This window comes from Bombina bombina, chromosome 3 (assembly GCF_027579735.1).
Source record: "Bombina bombina isolate aBomBom1 chromosome 3, aBomBom1.pri, whole genome shotgun sequence".
Lineage (NCBI taxonomy): Eukaryota > Metazoa > Chordata > Amphibia > Anura > Bombinatoridae > Bombina > Bombina bombina.
This window is the reverse complement of record NC_069501.1, coordinates 863,407,429-863,423,285: the sequence shown is the minus strand read 5'-3', so window position 1 is coordinate 863,423,285 and position 15,857 is coordinate 863,407,429. Positions and strand designations below refer to the sequence as shown.

Sequence of the window (15,857 nt, the reverse complement as noted above, 5' to 3'; positions counted from 1 at the left end):
AGGAGAGATTGACTTAATGACAGGCTTGATACAAACCAAAGCCTGTACAAAACAACGCATGTCAGGAAGATGAGCAATTTTTCTGTGAAACAGAACAGAAAGAACAGAGATTTGTCCTTTCAAGGAACTTGCAGACAAACCCTTATCCAAACCATCCTGAAGTAACTGTAAAATTCTAGGAATTCTAAAAGAATGCCAAGAGAACTTATGAGAAGAACACCATGAAATGTAAGTCTTCCAAACTCGGTAATAAATCTTTCTAGACACAGATTTACGAGACTGCAACATAGTATTGATCACTGAGTCAGAGAAACCTCTATGACTAAGCACTAAGCGTTCAATCTCCATACCTTCAAATTTAATGATTTGAGATCGTGATGGACGGGCCTTGAGATAGAAGGTCTGGCCTTAACGGAAGTGGCCAAGGTTGGCAACTGGACATCAGAACAAGATCTGCATACCAAAACCTGTGTGGCCATGCTGGAGCTACCAGCAGTACAAATGAACGCTCCATTATGATTTTGGAAATCACTCTTGGGAGAAGAACGAGAGGCGGAAAGATATAAGCAGGTTGATAATTCCAAAGAAGTGACAATGCATCTACTGCTTCCACCTGAGGATCCCTGGACCTGGACAGATACCTGGGAAGTTTCCTGTTTAGATGAGAAGCCATCAGATCTATTTCTGGAAGCCCCCATATCTGAACAATCTGAAGAAACACATCTGGGTGAAGAGACCATTCTCCCGGATGTAAAGTCTGGCGACTGAGATAATCCGCTTCCCAATTGTCTATACCTGGGATATGGACCGCAGAGATTAGACAGGAGCTGGATTCCGCCCATGAAAGTATCCGAGATACTTCTTTCATAGCTTGAAGACTGTGAGTTCCACCTTGATGATTAACATACGCCACGGTTGTGACATTGTCTGTCTGAAAACAAATAAACGGTTCTCTCTTCAGAAGAAGCCAGAACTGAAGAGCTCTGAAAATCGCACAGAGTTCCAAAATATTGATTGGTAATCTCGCCTCTTGAGATTTCCAAACCCCCTGCACTGTCAGAGATCCCCAGACAGCTCCCCAACCTGAAAGACTTGAATCTGTTGAAATCACAGTCCAGGTTGGACGAAGAAAAGAGGCCCCCTGAACCAAACGGTGGTGATCTAACCACCAAGTCAGAGATAGTCGAGTATTGGGATTTAAGGATATCAATTGTGATATCTTTGTATAATCACTGCACCAATGGTTCAGCATACAAAGCTGAAGAGGTCTCATGTGAAAACGAGCAAAGGGGATCGCGTCCGATGCTGCAGTCATGAGACCTAAAACCTCCATGAACATAGCTACTGAAGGGAATGACTGAGACTGAAGGTTCCGACAAGTTGAAACCAATTTCAGACGTCTTTTGTCTGTTAGAGACAAAGTCATGGATACTGAATCTATTTGGAATCCTAAAAAGGTAACCCTTGTCTGAGGAATCAAGGAACTTTTTGGTAAACTGATCCTCCAACCATGTTTTTGAAGAAACAACACATGATTCATGTGAGATTCTGCAGAATGTAAAGACTGAGCAAGTACCAAGATATCGTCCAAATAAGTAAACACCACAATACCCCGCTCTCTGATTACAGGGAGAAGGGCACCGAGAACCTTTGAGAAGATCCTTGGAGCTGTTGCTAGGCCAAAAGGAAGAGCAACAAATTGGTAATGCTTGTCTAGAAAAGAGAATCTCAGGAACTGATAGTGATCTGGATGAATTGGAATATGAAGATAAGCATCCTGTAAGTCTATTGTGGACATATAATGCCCTTGCTGAACAAAAGGCAGAATAGTCCTTATAGTCACCATTTTGAATGTTGGTATTCTTACATAATGATTCAAAATTTTTAGATCCAGAACTGGTCGGAAAGAAATCTCTTTATTTGGTACAATGAACAGATTTGAATCAAACCCCAGACCCCGTTCCAGATATGGAACTGGCACAATTACCCCAGATGACTCCAGGTCTGAAACACACTTCAGGAAAGCCTGAGCCTTTACTGGGCTCACTGGAATGCGTGAGAGAAAGAACCTTCTCACAGGCGGTCTTACCTTGAAACCTATTCTGTACCCTTGAGAAACAATGTTCTGAATCCAATGATTTTGAATTGAATTGATCCAAACATCTTTGAAAAATCGTAGTCTGCCCCCTACCAGCTGTGCTGGAATGAGGGCCGCACCTTCATGCGGACTTGGGGGCTGATTTTGATTTTCTAAAAGGCTTGGATTTATTCCAGACTGGAGAAGGCTTCCAATTGGAAACCGTTCCTTTAGGAGAAGGGTCAGGCTTCTGTTCCTTATTCTGACGAAAGGAACGAAAACGGTTAGCAGCCCTAAATTTACCCTTAGATTTTTTATCCTGAGGCAAAAAAAACTCCCTTCCCCCCAGTGACAGTTGAAATCATAGAATTCAACTGAGAACCAAACAATGTATTACCTTGGAAAGAAAGAGATAGCAACGTTGACTTAGAAGTCATATCCGCATTCCAAGATTTAAGCCATAAAGCTCTTCTAGCTAAAATAGCTAAAGACATATACCTGACATCAATTCTAATGATATCAAAAATGGCATCACAAATTAAATTATTAGCATGTTGAATTAGCTTAACAATGCTATACACATTAGGATCTGGTACTTGTTCCGCTAAAGCCTCCAACTAAAAAGTTGAAGCTGCAGCAACATCAGCTAAAGAAATAGCAGGCCTAAGAAGATGACCTGAACATAAATAAGCCTTCCTTAGATAAGATTCAAGTTTCCTATCTAAAGGATCTTTAAAAGAAGTACTATCTGCCGTAGGAATAGTAGTACGTTTAGCAAGAGTAAAGATAGCCCCATCAACTTTGGGGATTTTTTCCCAAAACTCCAATCTATCAGACGGCAAAGGGTACAGTCTCTTAAACCTTAAAGAAGGAGTAAATAAAGTACCCAAACTATTACATTCCCTAGAAATTACATCTGAAATAGCATCAGGAACTGGAAAAACCTCTGGAATAACTACATGAGGTTTAAAAACCGAATTTAAACGTTTACTGGTTTTAATATCAAGAGGATTGGACTCCTCCATATCTAATGCAATCAACACCTCTTTTAATAAAGAATGAATAAACTCCATTTTAAATAAATATGAAGATTTGTCAGTGTCAATATCTGAGGCAGAATCTTCTGAACCAGATAGATCCTCATCAGAGATAGATAAATCAGAATGCTGGCGGTCATTTAAAAATACATCTAATTTATGAGAAGTTTTAAAAGACCTTTTACGTTTATTAGACGGTGGTATAACAGACAGGGCCTTCTGAATAAAATTAGAAACAAATTCTCTCACATTAACAGGAATATCCTGAACATTAGATGTTGAAGGAACAACAACAGGTAATGGACTACTACTAATGGAAATATTGTCTGCTTTTGAAAGTTTATCATGACAACTAACACAAACTACAGCCGGAGGAACAGTTACTACAAGTTTACAGCAAATGTACTTAGCTTTGGTAGAACCGACATCAGGCAGCAGCATTCCAGAAGTAGATTCCGATACAGGGTCAGATTGAGACATCTTGCAATATGTAATAGAAAAAAACAACATATAAAGCAAAATGATCAAATTCCTTAAATGACAGTTTCAGGAATGGGAAAAAATGCAGAACAGAATAAGCCTCTGGAAACCAGAAGCAAAAAGAAACAAAGACTTAAATAATGTCAAAAAAACTGGCGCCAAGAATGACGCCCACAATTGACAAATTTTTTGGCGCCAAACACAAGCATCATAGATGACGCAACTACGTGAAAACTCTCGGCGCCAACTAAGACCCCGGAAATGACGTCATAACGTCAACAAACGTAATTCTCGCGCCAAAAATGACGCAATAAATTATAGCATTTTTTGCTCCCGCGAGCCTAACAGCCCGCAATTTAGAAAGAAAAGTCAATTTGAAAAATTTTCAGGTAAGAATTTTTTTTATTCATATGCATTTCCCAAAATGAAACTGACAGTCTGTAAGAAGGAAAAAAACTGATTAACCTGAATCATGGCAAATATAAGTATAAAACATATATTTAGAACTTTACATATAAAGTGCCAAAACATAGCTGAGAGTGTCATAAATAAAATAAGACATACTTACCAAAAGACACTCATCTACATAAAGTAGATAGCCAAACCAGAACTGAATCGAGAATCAGCAGAGGTAATGGTATATAAGAGTATATCGTCGATCTGAAAAGGGAGGTAGGAGATGAATCTCTATGACCGAAAACAGAGAACCTATGAAATAGATCCCCGTTAGAATGACCATTGCATTCAATAGGCAATACTCCCTTCACATCCCTCTGTCATTCACTGCACTCTGAGAGGAAACCGGGCTTCAGCATGCTGCGAAGCGCATATCAATGTAGAAATCTAGCACAAACTTACTTCACCACCTCCATAGGAGACAAAGTTTGTAAAAACTGAATTGTGGGTGTGGTGGGGGGTGTATTTATAGGCATTTTGAGGTTTGGGAAACTTTGCCCCTCCTGGTAGGAATGTATATCCCATACGTCACTAGCTCATGGACTTTTGCCAATTACATGAAAGAAATAAAGCCTACTAAAAACATTTTACCCTTTCTTTTTAAAAGAGTTTAAATGTTAGTCTCACACATGCTACAGTGCCTGCTTCATGCCCCAGTGTAACCCATACAAAAGGATTATCTATGTCCCAATAAAAAAGCAGTGTCTTTTAATTTCTTAAAGGGCCACTGTAAGTAAATATTTTCTATGCCTGTTACTAACTAACTACCCCAAATACGCTTTTTATCAATAGCATTTCATTAACATATCTCTACCGTATATCAGAAATCTTGTCTGCAAATGTAATTGTTTTCCAAACCCACTCCGTGGGTATCCTTTGCTCTGTACCAATCCGTTTACAATACCTAGGTTTCAAAATGGCGCTTTAAACACAAAGTTATTGGTTTAAGTATTTTGAACATGCAGTGCTGAAAATAGTGGGCAGGATAACGTGACATCATCGGCGAATAAAAGATATAACTTTTAGAACATTATGAAACTTCGTTTTGGAGAAAATATAGGTCAGTAGGTTTTAATTAATGTTTATTAACTTTAATATGTTAGTTGTTTAGCTTAAAAATTATAACAGAAAGTAATCCTTTAAGTGCATGGCCTCCCAAACTGGAAGAAAAAGCACTTACCTGCTCCGCTGTCCGGCATGTAGACAGTTACAAGGTATGAGAAGACACAGTTCTTCTCAGAGACCTTTGAAAAAGAAAGAACAAAGTAGCCTACTCTGGCTTTCTAAACTAGGGCAGCAATTGTTAGGAAAACTCAGTAAGTACCTCTTTAAAAGCTCCTAACTGCTTTAAAGCCACCACTACCCAACTGCAAGGAATAATGTGGAATAAGGCTATACCCCAAAACTTGCTTGTAGATTAAATCAAAAAATTTCTTCAGACACCTAAACTTTACCTCCTCCATGCACCAAAGAGAATGACTGGGGGTTGTGGGTAAGGGAGTAATACTTAACAGTTTAACTGTGGTGCTTTTTGCCTCCTTCTGCTGGCCAGGAGTGATATTCCCAACAGTAATTACTCAAGCCGTGGACTCACCATATCTTAGGGGGAAAAAAATGCAGCTGCTTTTCTCAAACCAATGAAGAATTTAAAACAGTACAAACAAAATTAAACAAAAATACAGAAAGTACAAATACAAAAATACACAGTTTATGAGTAATTAGATAAGGTTCATCAAAGCATAGAAATATCAATATACAGCAGTAGTTAAAGCTGAAACTAAAATAAAAACCAAGATAAACTAAATAAAATAAGCTAAAAATAATAAATAAAAAGAAAATTACATTAAAGTAAGAAAGTATTGTTTTCTCTTCTTTTCCATCTAAAATAAAGTAGCAAATGAGATACCCTAATAATTACAAGAATGCAATAAAGCAAAATATATGCAGTCAACGTGAAAGTAAAATACGCAAGCTAAGCATAGAAGTATGGGCATTCGGCAGCTTTGTTAGCTGCCGAATGAAGAAGTAGGTGGTGGCTCTGGATTTGCAAAGATCTTAAAGGGATAGGAAAGTCAAAAGTAAACTTGCAAGAATCAGATAGAGCATGCAATTTTAAGACACTTTTAAAATCACTTGTATTTTCAAATGTGCTTTGTTCTCTTGGTATCCATTGTTGAAAATGAATATGCACTTATCCTACACTAGTGGGAGATAGCTGGTGATTGGTGCCTCCATACATTTGTCTCTTGTGATTGGCTAACTAGATGTGTTTAACTAGATGCCAGCGCAATGTTGTTCCTTCAACAAAGGATAACAAGAGAATGAAGCATATGTGATAATTAAAGTAAATTTGAAAGTGGATTAAAATTGTAAGTTCTATCTGAATCATTAATTACAATTTTTGTGTTTCCTGTCCCATAAATCTAGTGATCTTTCACAAGCATAAATCAGACTACTTCCACATTCGACAGCAAACGAAACTGCCAAATGCACATGCCTACTAAATGATTCAATGCCGATGACAGGCTAAAATCTTTGAATGCAGGTTGTCACTTATAGGGACAGTATACACTCATTTTCATATAACTGCATGTAATAGACACTACTATAAAGAATAAGATGCACAGATACTGACATAAAAATCCAGTATAAAACTGTTTAAAAACTTACTTAGAAGCTGTCAGTTTGGCTCTGTTGAAAAGGTTGCTGGAAAGCCAATGCAAGTCGGAAATAAGACACTCCCCCTCCCCCTTCTTTTGCATATGAAAAGACCCTTTACACAAACAGAAGCAAGCTGGAGAAGGTAGCTGACGGTATTCACATAAAACTTTGGGGCTTGGTTAGGAGTCTGAAAATCAGAGCAATGTTATTTAAAAATAAGGAAAACTATACATTTATTTTAAAAAAAAAACCTTATGGGCTTTATAAATAGATCATCTACAAAACATTTATGCAAAGAAAAAATGAGTGTATAATGTCCCTTTAACCGAGAATATCTGTCCATTGTGTTTGACCTCAGTAGAAAAGATAAAATAACATACTGCAAATTAAGGAGAGATATTTTTACAGAGCTGTATTTGCAATGTTCAGGTCCAGTGTTTGCAAAGGCTAATTAAATGCTATGGTTATGTGCATGCTTCTAGGCTTTTATCTGCTTAGCTAGATTTACTCTTCAACCAAAGGATACCAAGAGAACATTGGAAAGTTGTTTAAAATAGCATGCTCTATCTGAATCATGGAAGTTTAATTTTGACTTTACTGTCCCTTTAACCCTTTCGATGCGCATGAATAACTGTTTTCAGCAATCACCCACACTACAAGCCGGGGATCAGTTGGTGGACTAGTGGGTCACACTCCTACGCTTCATGGGAGTGATGTAGTAACAGTGAACACCTTGCAAGAAACAAAAAGTGTTTTTATTTCTGTACTGCACAATGGGGCCTCTCTACATATTATAACCCCCAGAAGCCTGTATGGGCCCCTATTTCACATGTGACTACCCATGATTTTGTAAGGTGGTCACAATAACAGCAGTGGCCACTGGGTTATTTTCAATATTATTTACTAAAATCTATGCAAAAATTATACATATTTTTACAGGGTTTTTTTCTGCAGCTATCTCCTATGCCATGAATTATAAATATAATAATGGTATACTGCTGGGCCTGCTGAAAAAATACCAATATATAATTTGTGTGAAGTTTGAGTTACAATACGGTTTAAATGCAGGTAGCCAAAAAAGCTCAAAATTGGCTCAGCATTTGGGTGTAAAGAAAATGCTTAGCAGCAAAAGAGTTAATTCTTAAAATGGAGGATTTCTCAAATTTTGAGAAAATTGGTCCATACCCCAGAAGCCTAACTTTACTAGTAGCTCACTCATTTATATTTTAGCAGAGAAGAGACCTTTAAAAAGGCCATATCCCTGGACATCAAAACAATGCAAACATTGCTAGCAGCAAAAGAGACTGTAAACAGTATAATAATACTAGATATATTGGTGTATTCAAAGCAAAGATTAGCTTAATAATCATATGTAGATGAGTTTTATAATATTATATTAGATGCTTAAATGTTGGAAAAAAAACACAATTTATGCTTACCTGATAAATTTATTTCTCTTGTGGTGTATCCAGTCCACGGATCATCCATTACTTGTGGGATATTCTCATTCCCAACAGGAAGTTGCAAGAGGACACCCACAGCAGAGCTGTAATATAGCTCCTCCCCTAACTGTCATAGCCAGTCATTCGACCGAAAACAAGCCGAGAAAGGAGGAACCATAGGGTGCAGTGGTTACTGTAGTTTAAATTTAAAAATTACCTGCCTTAAAATGACAGGGCGGGCCGTGGACTGGATACACCACAAGAGAAATAAATTTATCAGGTAAGCATAAATTGTGTTTTCTCTTGTAAGGTGTATCCAGTCCACGGATCATCCATTACTTGTGGGATACCAATACCAAAGCTAAAGTACACGGATGAAGGGAGGGACAAGGCAGGAACTTAAATGGAAGGAACCACTGCCCATAAAACCTCTCCCCCAAATATAGCCTCCGAAGAAGCAAAAGTATCAAATTTGTAAAATTTTGAAAAAATATGAAGCGAAGACCAAGTCGTCGCCTTGCAAATCTGATCAAAAGAAGCCTCATTTTTAAAGGCCCAAGTGGAAGCCACAGCTCTAGTGGAATGAGCTGTAATCCTTTCAGGAGGTTGCTGTCCAGCAGTCTCATAGGCTAAGCGGATTAAGCTTCTTAGTCAAAAAGAAAAAGAGGTTGCCGAAGCCTTTTGACCTCTCCTCTGTCCAGAGTAGACAACAAACAAAGCAGATGTTTGACGAAAATCTTTAGTAGCTTGTAAGTAAAACTTTAAAGCACGGACCACGTCCAGATTGTGTAACACAAGGATGGAACAACAATCTCTTGATTGATATTCTTGTTAGATACCACCTTAGGTAACCCAGGTTTGTACGCAGGACTACCTTATCCGTATGAAAAATCAGATAAGGAGAATCACATTGTAAGGCAGATAGCTCAGAGACTCTACGAGCCGAGGAAATAGCTACCAAAAAAAAGAACTTTCCAAGATAAAAGCTTGATATCTATGGAATGAAGAGGTTCAAACGAAACTCCTTGAAGAACCTTAAGAACCAAGTTTAAGCTCCATGGTGGAGCAAAAGGTTTAAACACAGGCTTGATTCTAACTAAAGCCTGACAAAATGCCTGAACGTCTGGAACATCTGCCAGACGCTTAACTAGCTGACAATCCTTTTTCCAAACCTTCTTGGAGAAAAGATAATATCCTAGCAATCCTGACCTTACTCCATGAGTAACCCTTGGATTCACACCAATAAAGATATCTACGCCATACCTTATGGTAAATTTTCCTGGTGACAGGCTTTCGTGCCTGTCTTAAGGTATCAATAACTGACTCAGAGAAGCCACGCTTTGATAAAATCAAGCGTTCAATCTCCAGGCAGTCAGCCTCAGAGAAATTAGATTTGGATGGTTGAAAGGACCCTGAAGTAGAAGGTCCTGTTTCAGAGGCAGAGACCATGGTGGAAAGGATGACATGTCCACTAGATCTGCATACCAGGTCCTGCGTGGCCACGCAGGTGCTATCAGAATCACTGATGCTCTCTCCTGCTTGATCTTGGCAATCAGTCGAGGGAGCAGAGGAAACGGTGGAAACACATAAGCCAGGTTGAAAGACCAGGGCGCTGCTAGAGCATCTATCAGTGTCGCCTTGGGATCCCTGGACCTGGATCCGTAACACGGAAGCTTGGCGTTCTGGCGAGACGCCATGAGATCCAGTTCTGGTTTGCCCCAACGATGAATCAGTTGTGCAAATGCCTCCGGATGGAGTTCCCACTCTCCCGGATGAAAAGTCTGACGACTTAGAAAATCCGCCTCCCAGTGCTCTACACCTGGGATATGGATAGTTGATAGGTGACAAGAGTGAATCTCTGCCCAGCAAATTATTTTTGAAACTTCTAACATCTCTAGGGAACTTCTCGTTCCCCCTTCATGGTTGATGTAAGCTACAGTCGTGATGTTGTCCGACTGAAATCTGATGTACCTCAGAGTTGCTAACTGAGGCCAAGCCTGAAGAGCCTTGAATATCGCTCTTAGTTCCAGAATATTTAATGGAAGGAGAGACTCCTCCTGAGTCCACGATCCCTGAGCCTTCAGGGAGTTCCAGACTGCACCCCAACTTAGAAGGCTGGCATCTGTCGTAACAATTGTCCAATCTGGCCTGCGAAAGGTCATACCTTTGGACAGATGGACCCGAGATAGCCACCAGAGAAGAGAATCCCTGGTCTCTTGGTCCAGATTCAGTTGAGGGGACAAATCTGTGTAATCCCCGCTCCACTGACTGAGCATGCATAGTTGCAGCGGTCTGAGATGTAAGCGTGCAAACGGCACTATGTCCATTGCCGCTACCATTAAGCCGATTACTTCCATACACTGAACCACCGAAGGGCGCGGAATGGAATGAAGAACCCGGCAGGAATTTAGAAGCTTTGATAACCTGGACTCCGTCAGGTGAATTTTCATTTCTACAGAATCTATCAGAGTCCCTAGAAAGGAAACTCTTGTGAGTGGGGATAGAGAACTCTTTTCCTCGTTCACTTTCCACCCATGCGACCACAGATATGCCAGTACTACGTCCGTATGAGACTTGGCAATTTGGAAGTTTGATGCCTGTATCAGGATGTCGTCTAAATAAGAGGCTACTGCTATGCCCCGCGGCCTTAGGACCGCCATAAGTGACCCTAGAACCTTTGTAAAGATTCTTAGGGCTGTAGCTAATCCCAAGGGAAGAGCTACAACTGGTAATGCCTGTCTTAAAAGGCAAACCTGAGAAACCGATGATGATCTTTGTGTATCGGAATGTGAAGATAAGCATCCTTTAGATCCACTGTAGTCATATATTGACCCTCCTGGATCAGTGGTAGGATGGTACGAATAGTTTCCATCTTGAACGACGGAACTTTGAGGAATTTGTTTAAGATCTTTAGATCCAAAATTGGTCTGAAGGTTCCCTCTTTTTTGGGAACCACAAACAGATTTGAGTAAAAACCCTGTCCCTGTTCCTCCTTTGGAACTGGATGGATCACTCCCATAACTAGGAGGACTCGTACACAGTGTAAGAATGCCTCTCTCTTTATCTGGTGTGCAGATAATTGTGAAAGGTGAAATCTCCCTTTTGGGGGGGAAGCTTTGAAGTCCAGAAGATATCCCTGGGATATAATTTCCAATGCCCAGGGATCCTGAACATCTCTTGCCCACGCCTGGGCAAAGAGTGAAAGTCTGCCCCCTACTAGATCCGTTCCCGGATAGGGGGCCGTTCCTTCATGCTGTCTTAGAGGCAGCAGCAGGCTTTTTTACCTGCTTACCTTTTTTCCATGTCTGGTTTGGTCTCCAGACCGTTTTGGATTGAGCAAAAGTTCCCTCTTGTTTATTATTAGAGGAAGTTGATGCCGCACCTGCCTTGAAGTTTTGAAAGTCACGAAAATTAGACTGTTTGGCCCTAGATTTGGACCTGTCCTGAGGAAGGGCATGACCTTTTCCTCCAGTGATATCAGCAATAATCTCCTTCAACCAGGCCCGAATAGGGTCTGCCCCTTGAAGGGAATGTTAAGTAGCTTAGATTTTGAAGTCACGTCAGCTGACCATGATCTAAGCCATAGCGCTCTGCGCGCCTGTATAGCAAAACCAGAATTCTTAGCCGTTAGTTTAGTCAAATGAACAATGGCATCAGAATAAAAGAATTGGCTAGCTTAAGTGCTCTAAGTTTGCCAAGTATGTCATCCAATGGAGTCACTACCTGTAAAGCCTCTTCCAGAGACTCAAACCAGTACGCCGCAGCAGCAGTGACAGGGGCAATGCATGCAAGGGGCTGTAGGATAATATTTAAATATTTTCTTAAGGTAACCTCTAATTTTTTATCCATTGGATCTAAAAAAAAAAAAAAAAAAAACACAACTGTCCTCGACAGGGATAGTAGTACGCTTTACTAGAGTAGAAACTGCTCCCTCCACCTTAGGGACTGTCTGCCATAAGTCCCGTGTGGTGGCGTCTATTGGAAACATTTTTCTAAAAATAGGAGGGGAAGAGAACAGCACACCTGGTCTATCCCATTCCTTATTAATAATTTCTGTAAACCTTTTAGGTATTTGGAAAAACATCAGTACACACCGGCACTGCAAAGTATTTATCCAGTCTACACAATTTCTCTGGCACTGCAATGGTATCACAGTCATTCAGAGCAGCTAAAACCTCCCTAAGCAACACGCGGAGGTGTTCAAGCTTAAATTTAAATGTAGAAATATTAGAATCAGGTATCTTTCCTGAGTCATTAACATCACCCACTGACTGAAGCTCTCTTTCCTCAGCTTCTGCATATTGTGAGGCAGTATCAGACATGGTTCTTAAAGCGTCAGTATGCTCTGCATTTTGTCTCACCCCAGAGCTATCTCGCTTACCTCTAAGTTCAGGTAGTCTGGCTAATACCGCTGACAGTGTATTATCCATGACTGCCGCCATGTCTTGTAAAGTAAACGCTATGGGCGCCCTAGATGTACTTGGCGCCATTTGAGCGTGAGTCCCTTAAGCGGGAGTCAAAGGGTCTGACACGTGGGGAAAGTTAGTCGGCATAACTTCCCCCTCGTCAGATTCCTCTGGTGATACATTTTTTAAAGACCGAAAATGATCTTTATTGCATAAAATGAAATCAGTACATTTGGTACACATTCTAAGAGGGGGTTCCACCATGGCTTTTAAACATAATAAACAAGGAGTTTCTTCTATGTCAGACATGTTTATACAGAATAGCAATGAGACTAGCAAGCTTGGAAAACACTTTAAATCAAGTTAACAAGCAAATATAAAAAACGGTACTGTGCCTTTAAGAGAAACAAATTTTGTCAGAATTTGAAAAACAGTGAAAAAATGCAGTAAATCAAACGAAATTTTTACAGTGTGTATAATAGGCTAACAGAGCATTGCACCCACTTGCAAATGGATGATTAACCCCTTAGTTCAAAAAACGGATCAAAAAAACGAAATAGACGTTTTTTAACAGTCACAACCAACTGCCACAGCAAGCTGTGGCCCTACCTTCCCCAATAAACGACTTTGGAAAGCCTTTGGGCCCTTTAGAGATGTCCTATAGCATTCAGAGGGCCTTTGAGGGAAGCTGGATGTCACAGTTTGTAATTTTAACTGCACCAACTGTAACTTTTATACTACAACAGTGGAAATTGTTTCTAGTCAAAATTTTAGCCAGCCATGTGGAAAAAACTAGGCCCCAATAATTTTTATCACCAAAGCATATATAAAAACGAATAAACATGCCAGCAAACGTTTTATATTGTAAATATCATAAGGGTATTACCCCTGGGAGTAAGCATGATACCAGTCGTTATTAAATCACTGTATTCAGGCTTAACTTACATTAATCCGGTATCAGCAGCATTTTCTAGTGTTTTCCATCTCTAGAAAAAATTATAACTGCACATACCTGATAGCAGAATAAACTGCACCCCATTCTCTCGCTGAAGTTACCTCATCTGTGTAATCCCCTCAGACATATGTGAGAATAGCAATGGATCTTAGTTACAACCTGCTAAGATCATAGAAACCTCAGGCAGATTCTTCTTCTATTTACTGCCTGAGATAAAATAGCACAACACCGGTACTATTTAAAAATAACAAACTTTTGATTGAAGAAAATAAACTAGCTATATTTAACTACTCTCTCCTACAACGTCCTAGCTTGTTGAGACTTGCAAGAGAATGACTGGGTATGACAGTTAGGGGAGGAGCTATATTACAGCTCTGCTGTGGGTGTCCTCTTGCAACTTCCTGTTGGGAATGAGAATATCCCACAAGTAATGGATGATCCGTGGACTGGATACACCTTACAAGAGAAATAAGTGTACATTTTTATACTTTGTAAAAAGTACATTGGTGCTGCCATGTTGTAACCTAGGTTTCCCTTATCTAATCTCTTCTCCTGAGGACAATTAGACATAACCTGTGCATACAATGGTCGTGTCCCTCTAAGAATGCTTTCACACAGCCAATGTTTGCACACTTTCTTTCCCTAATATCAGCAGGAGAGATTAAATAGATAAGGTTACTTTATAGCAGTGTTTTTCAACCAGTGTGCCGTGGCACACTAGTGTGCCGTGAGAGATCCTCAGGTGTGCTGAGGCAGACTGACAACAGTGCGGGGGTGTCCCTCTTTCAAATTTTTAAATATTGGGAGGTATGTGACAGGCTCATCAGGCATCATTTACAACCATGACATTGACATTCATTCACAGACAATGATTATGATTGTTTGTGAATGAATGTCAATATGTCATGTATAGTTTGTAGGAGGCATGGCATGACAGCACAGTACAGTGTATATATATATATATATATATATATATATATATATATGTGTGTGTATACTGTATATATATCCTGTATTAGGCTACAATGTGTGATTTTGTTAAATTTTGGGATGGTGGTGTGCCACAGGATTTTTTAATGTAAAAAAGTGTGCCACTGCAAAAAAAAGGTTGCAAATCACTGCTTTATAGAACGTCACAGCAATTAGAAAGCCCAAAACTTAATTACAGGAAAAGGGGACAACAGTATGTTTGTAAAGTTTTATTTCTACACATAATTTTGCAGTTTATATTACAAAGTGCTTATTGTCTTAAAAGTAACAGTGAAATACTAGCCTTTTCTTTTGGAGCCCTAATTATTTCTTTTTCTTCTTGACATCTGATTCCAGTATCATCTAATCTCTTCTTGTAGAAATCACTTTTTGTTGCATTTTCTTCAATGTATGTCAATCTCAGATTTTCTATTTGAGATAACAGCTAAAAATACAGAAGATATTACTTTCTCTATTGCTAATGGAATTATTTCATAATATAATTTACATGAATTTAGTACCACAGTAATTATTAGGCATCTGCATTTGGAGGTTTCAGATGCTTGCGAATGTGAAAGAAGGCGGAGGGCGCTCAGTGTTCAGTTTTTTTCAGAGCCAGATTAATTCTTCTGAAAGTGCAAAACTCTAAGATATGAGCAAATCCAGATCTTACGGCTAGATTTAGAGTTTTGTCGGTAACGACCCGCGTATCTAACGCTGGCTTTTTTCTGGCCGCACCTTTAAAATAACTCTGGTATTGAGAGTCCACAGAATGGCTGCGTTAGGCTCCAAAAAAGGAGCGTAGAGCATATTTAACGCCACTGCAACTCTCGATACCAGAGTTGCTTACGGACGCGGCCAGCCTCAAAAACGTGCTCGTGCACGATTCCCCCATAGGAAACAATGGGGCTATTTGAGCTGAAAAAAAACCTAACACCTGCAAAAAACCCTGCATATTATTTTTAACCCCTAATCTGCCGCTCTGTAAACCGCCGCTACTTACATTATCCCTATGTACCCCTAATCTGCTGACCCTAACACCGCCGACCCTTATATTATATTTATTAACCCCTAATCTGCCCCCCACAACGTCGCCTCCACCTAACTACACTTATTAACCCCTAATCTGCCGACCGGACCGCACCGCTATTATTATAAAGTTATTAACCCCTAATCCGCCTCACTAACCCTATAATAAATAGTATTAACCCCTAATCTGCCCTCCCTAACATCGCCGACACCTAACTTCAATTATTAACCCCTAATCTGCCGACCTAATCTCGCCGCTATTCTAATAAATGTATTAACCCCTAAAGCTAAGTCTAACCCTAACACTAACAACCCCCTAAATTAAAAATAATTTAAATCTAACGA

At 39.7% G+C, this 15,857-nt stretch overlaps 1 protein-coding gene across 1 annotated transcript in view; it reads right to left on the bottom strand.

Annotated features, from left to right (window-relative positions):
- Positions 1-15,857, bottom strand: part of DZIP1 (DAZ interacting zinc finger protein 1) — a 281,110-nt gene that overhangs the window by 200,302 nt on the left and 64,951 nt on the right. The window contains exon 8 of the mRNA XM_053707838.1: positions 14,788-14,928. Coding sequence (XP_053563813.1) covers positions 14,788-14,928 — 141 coding nt within the window. The remainder of the gene's footprint in view (positions 1-14,787; positions 14,929-15,857) is intronic.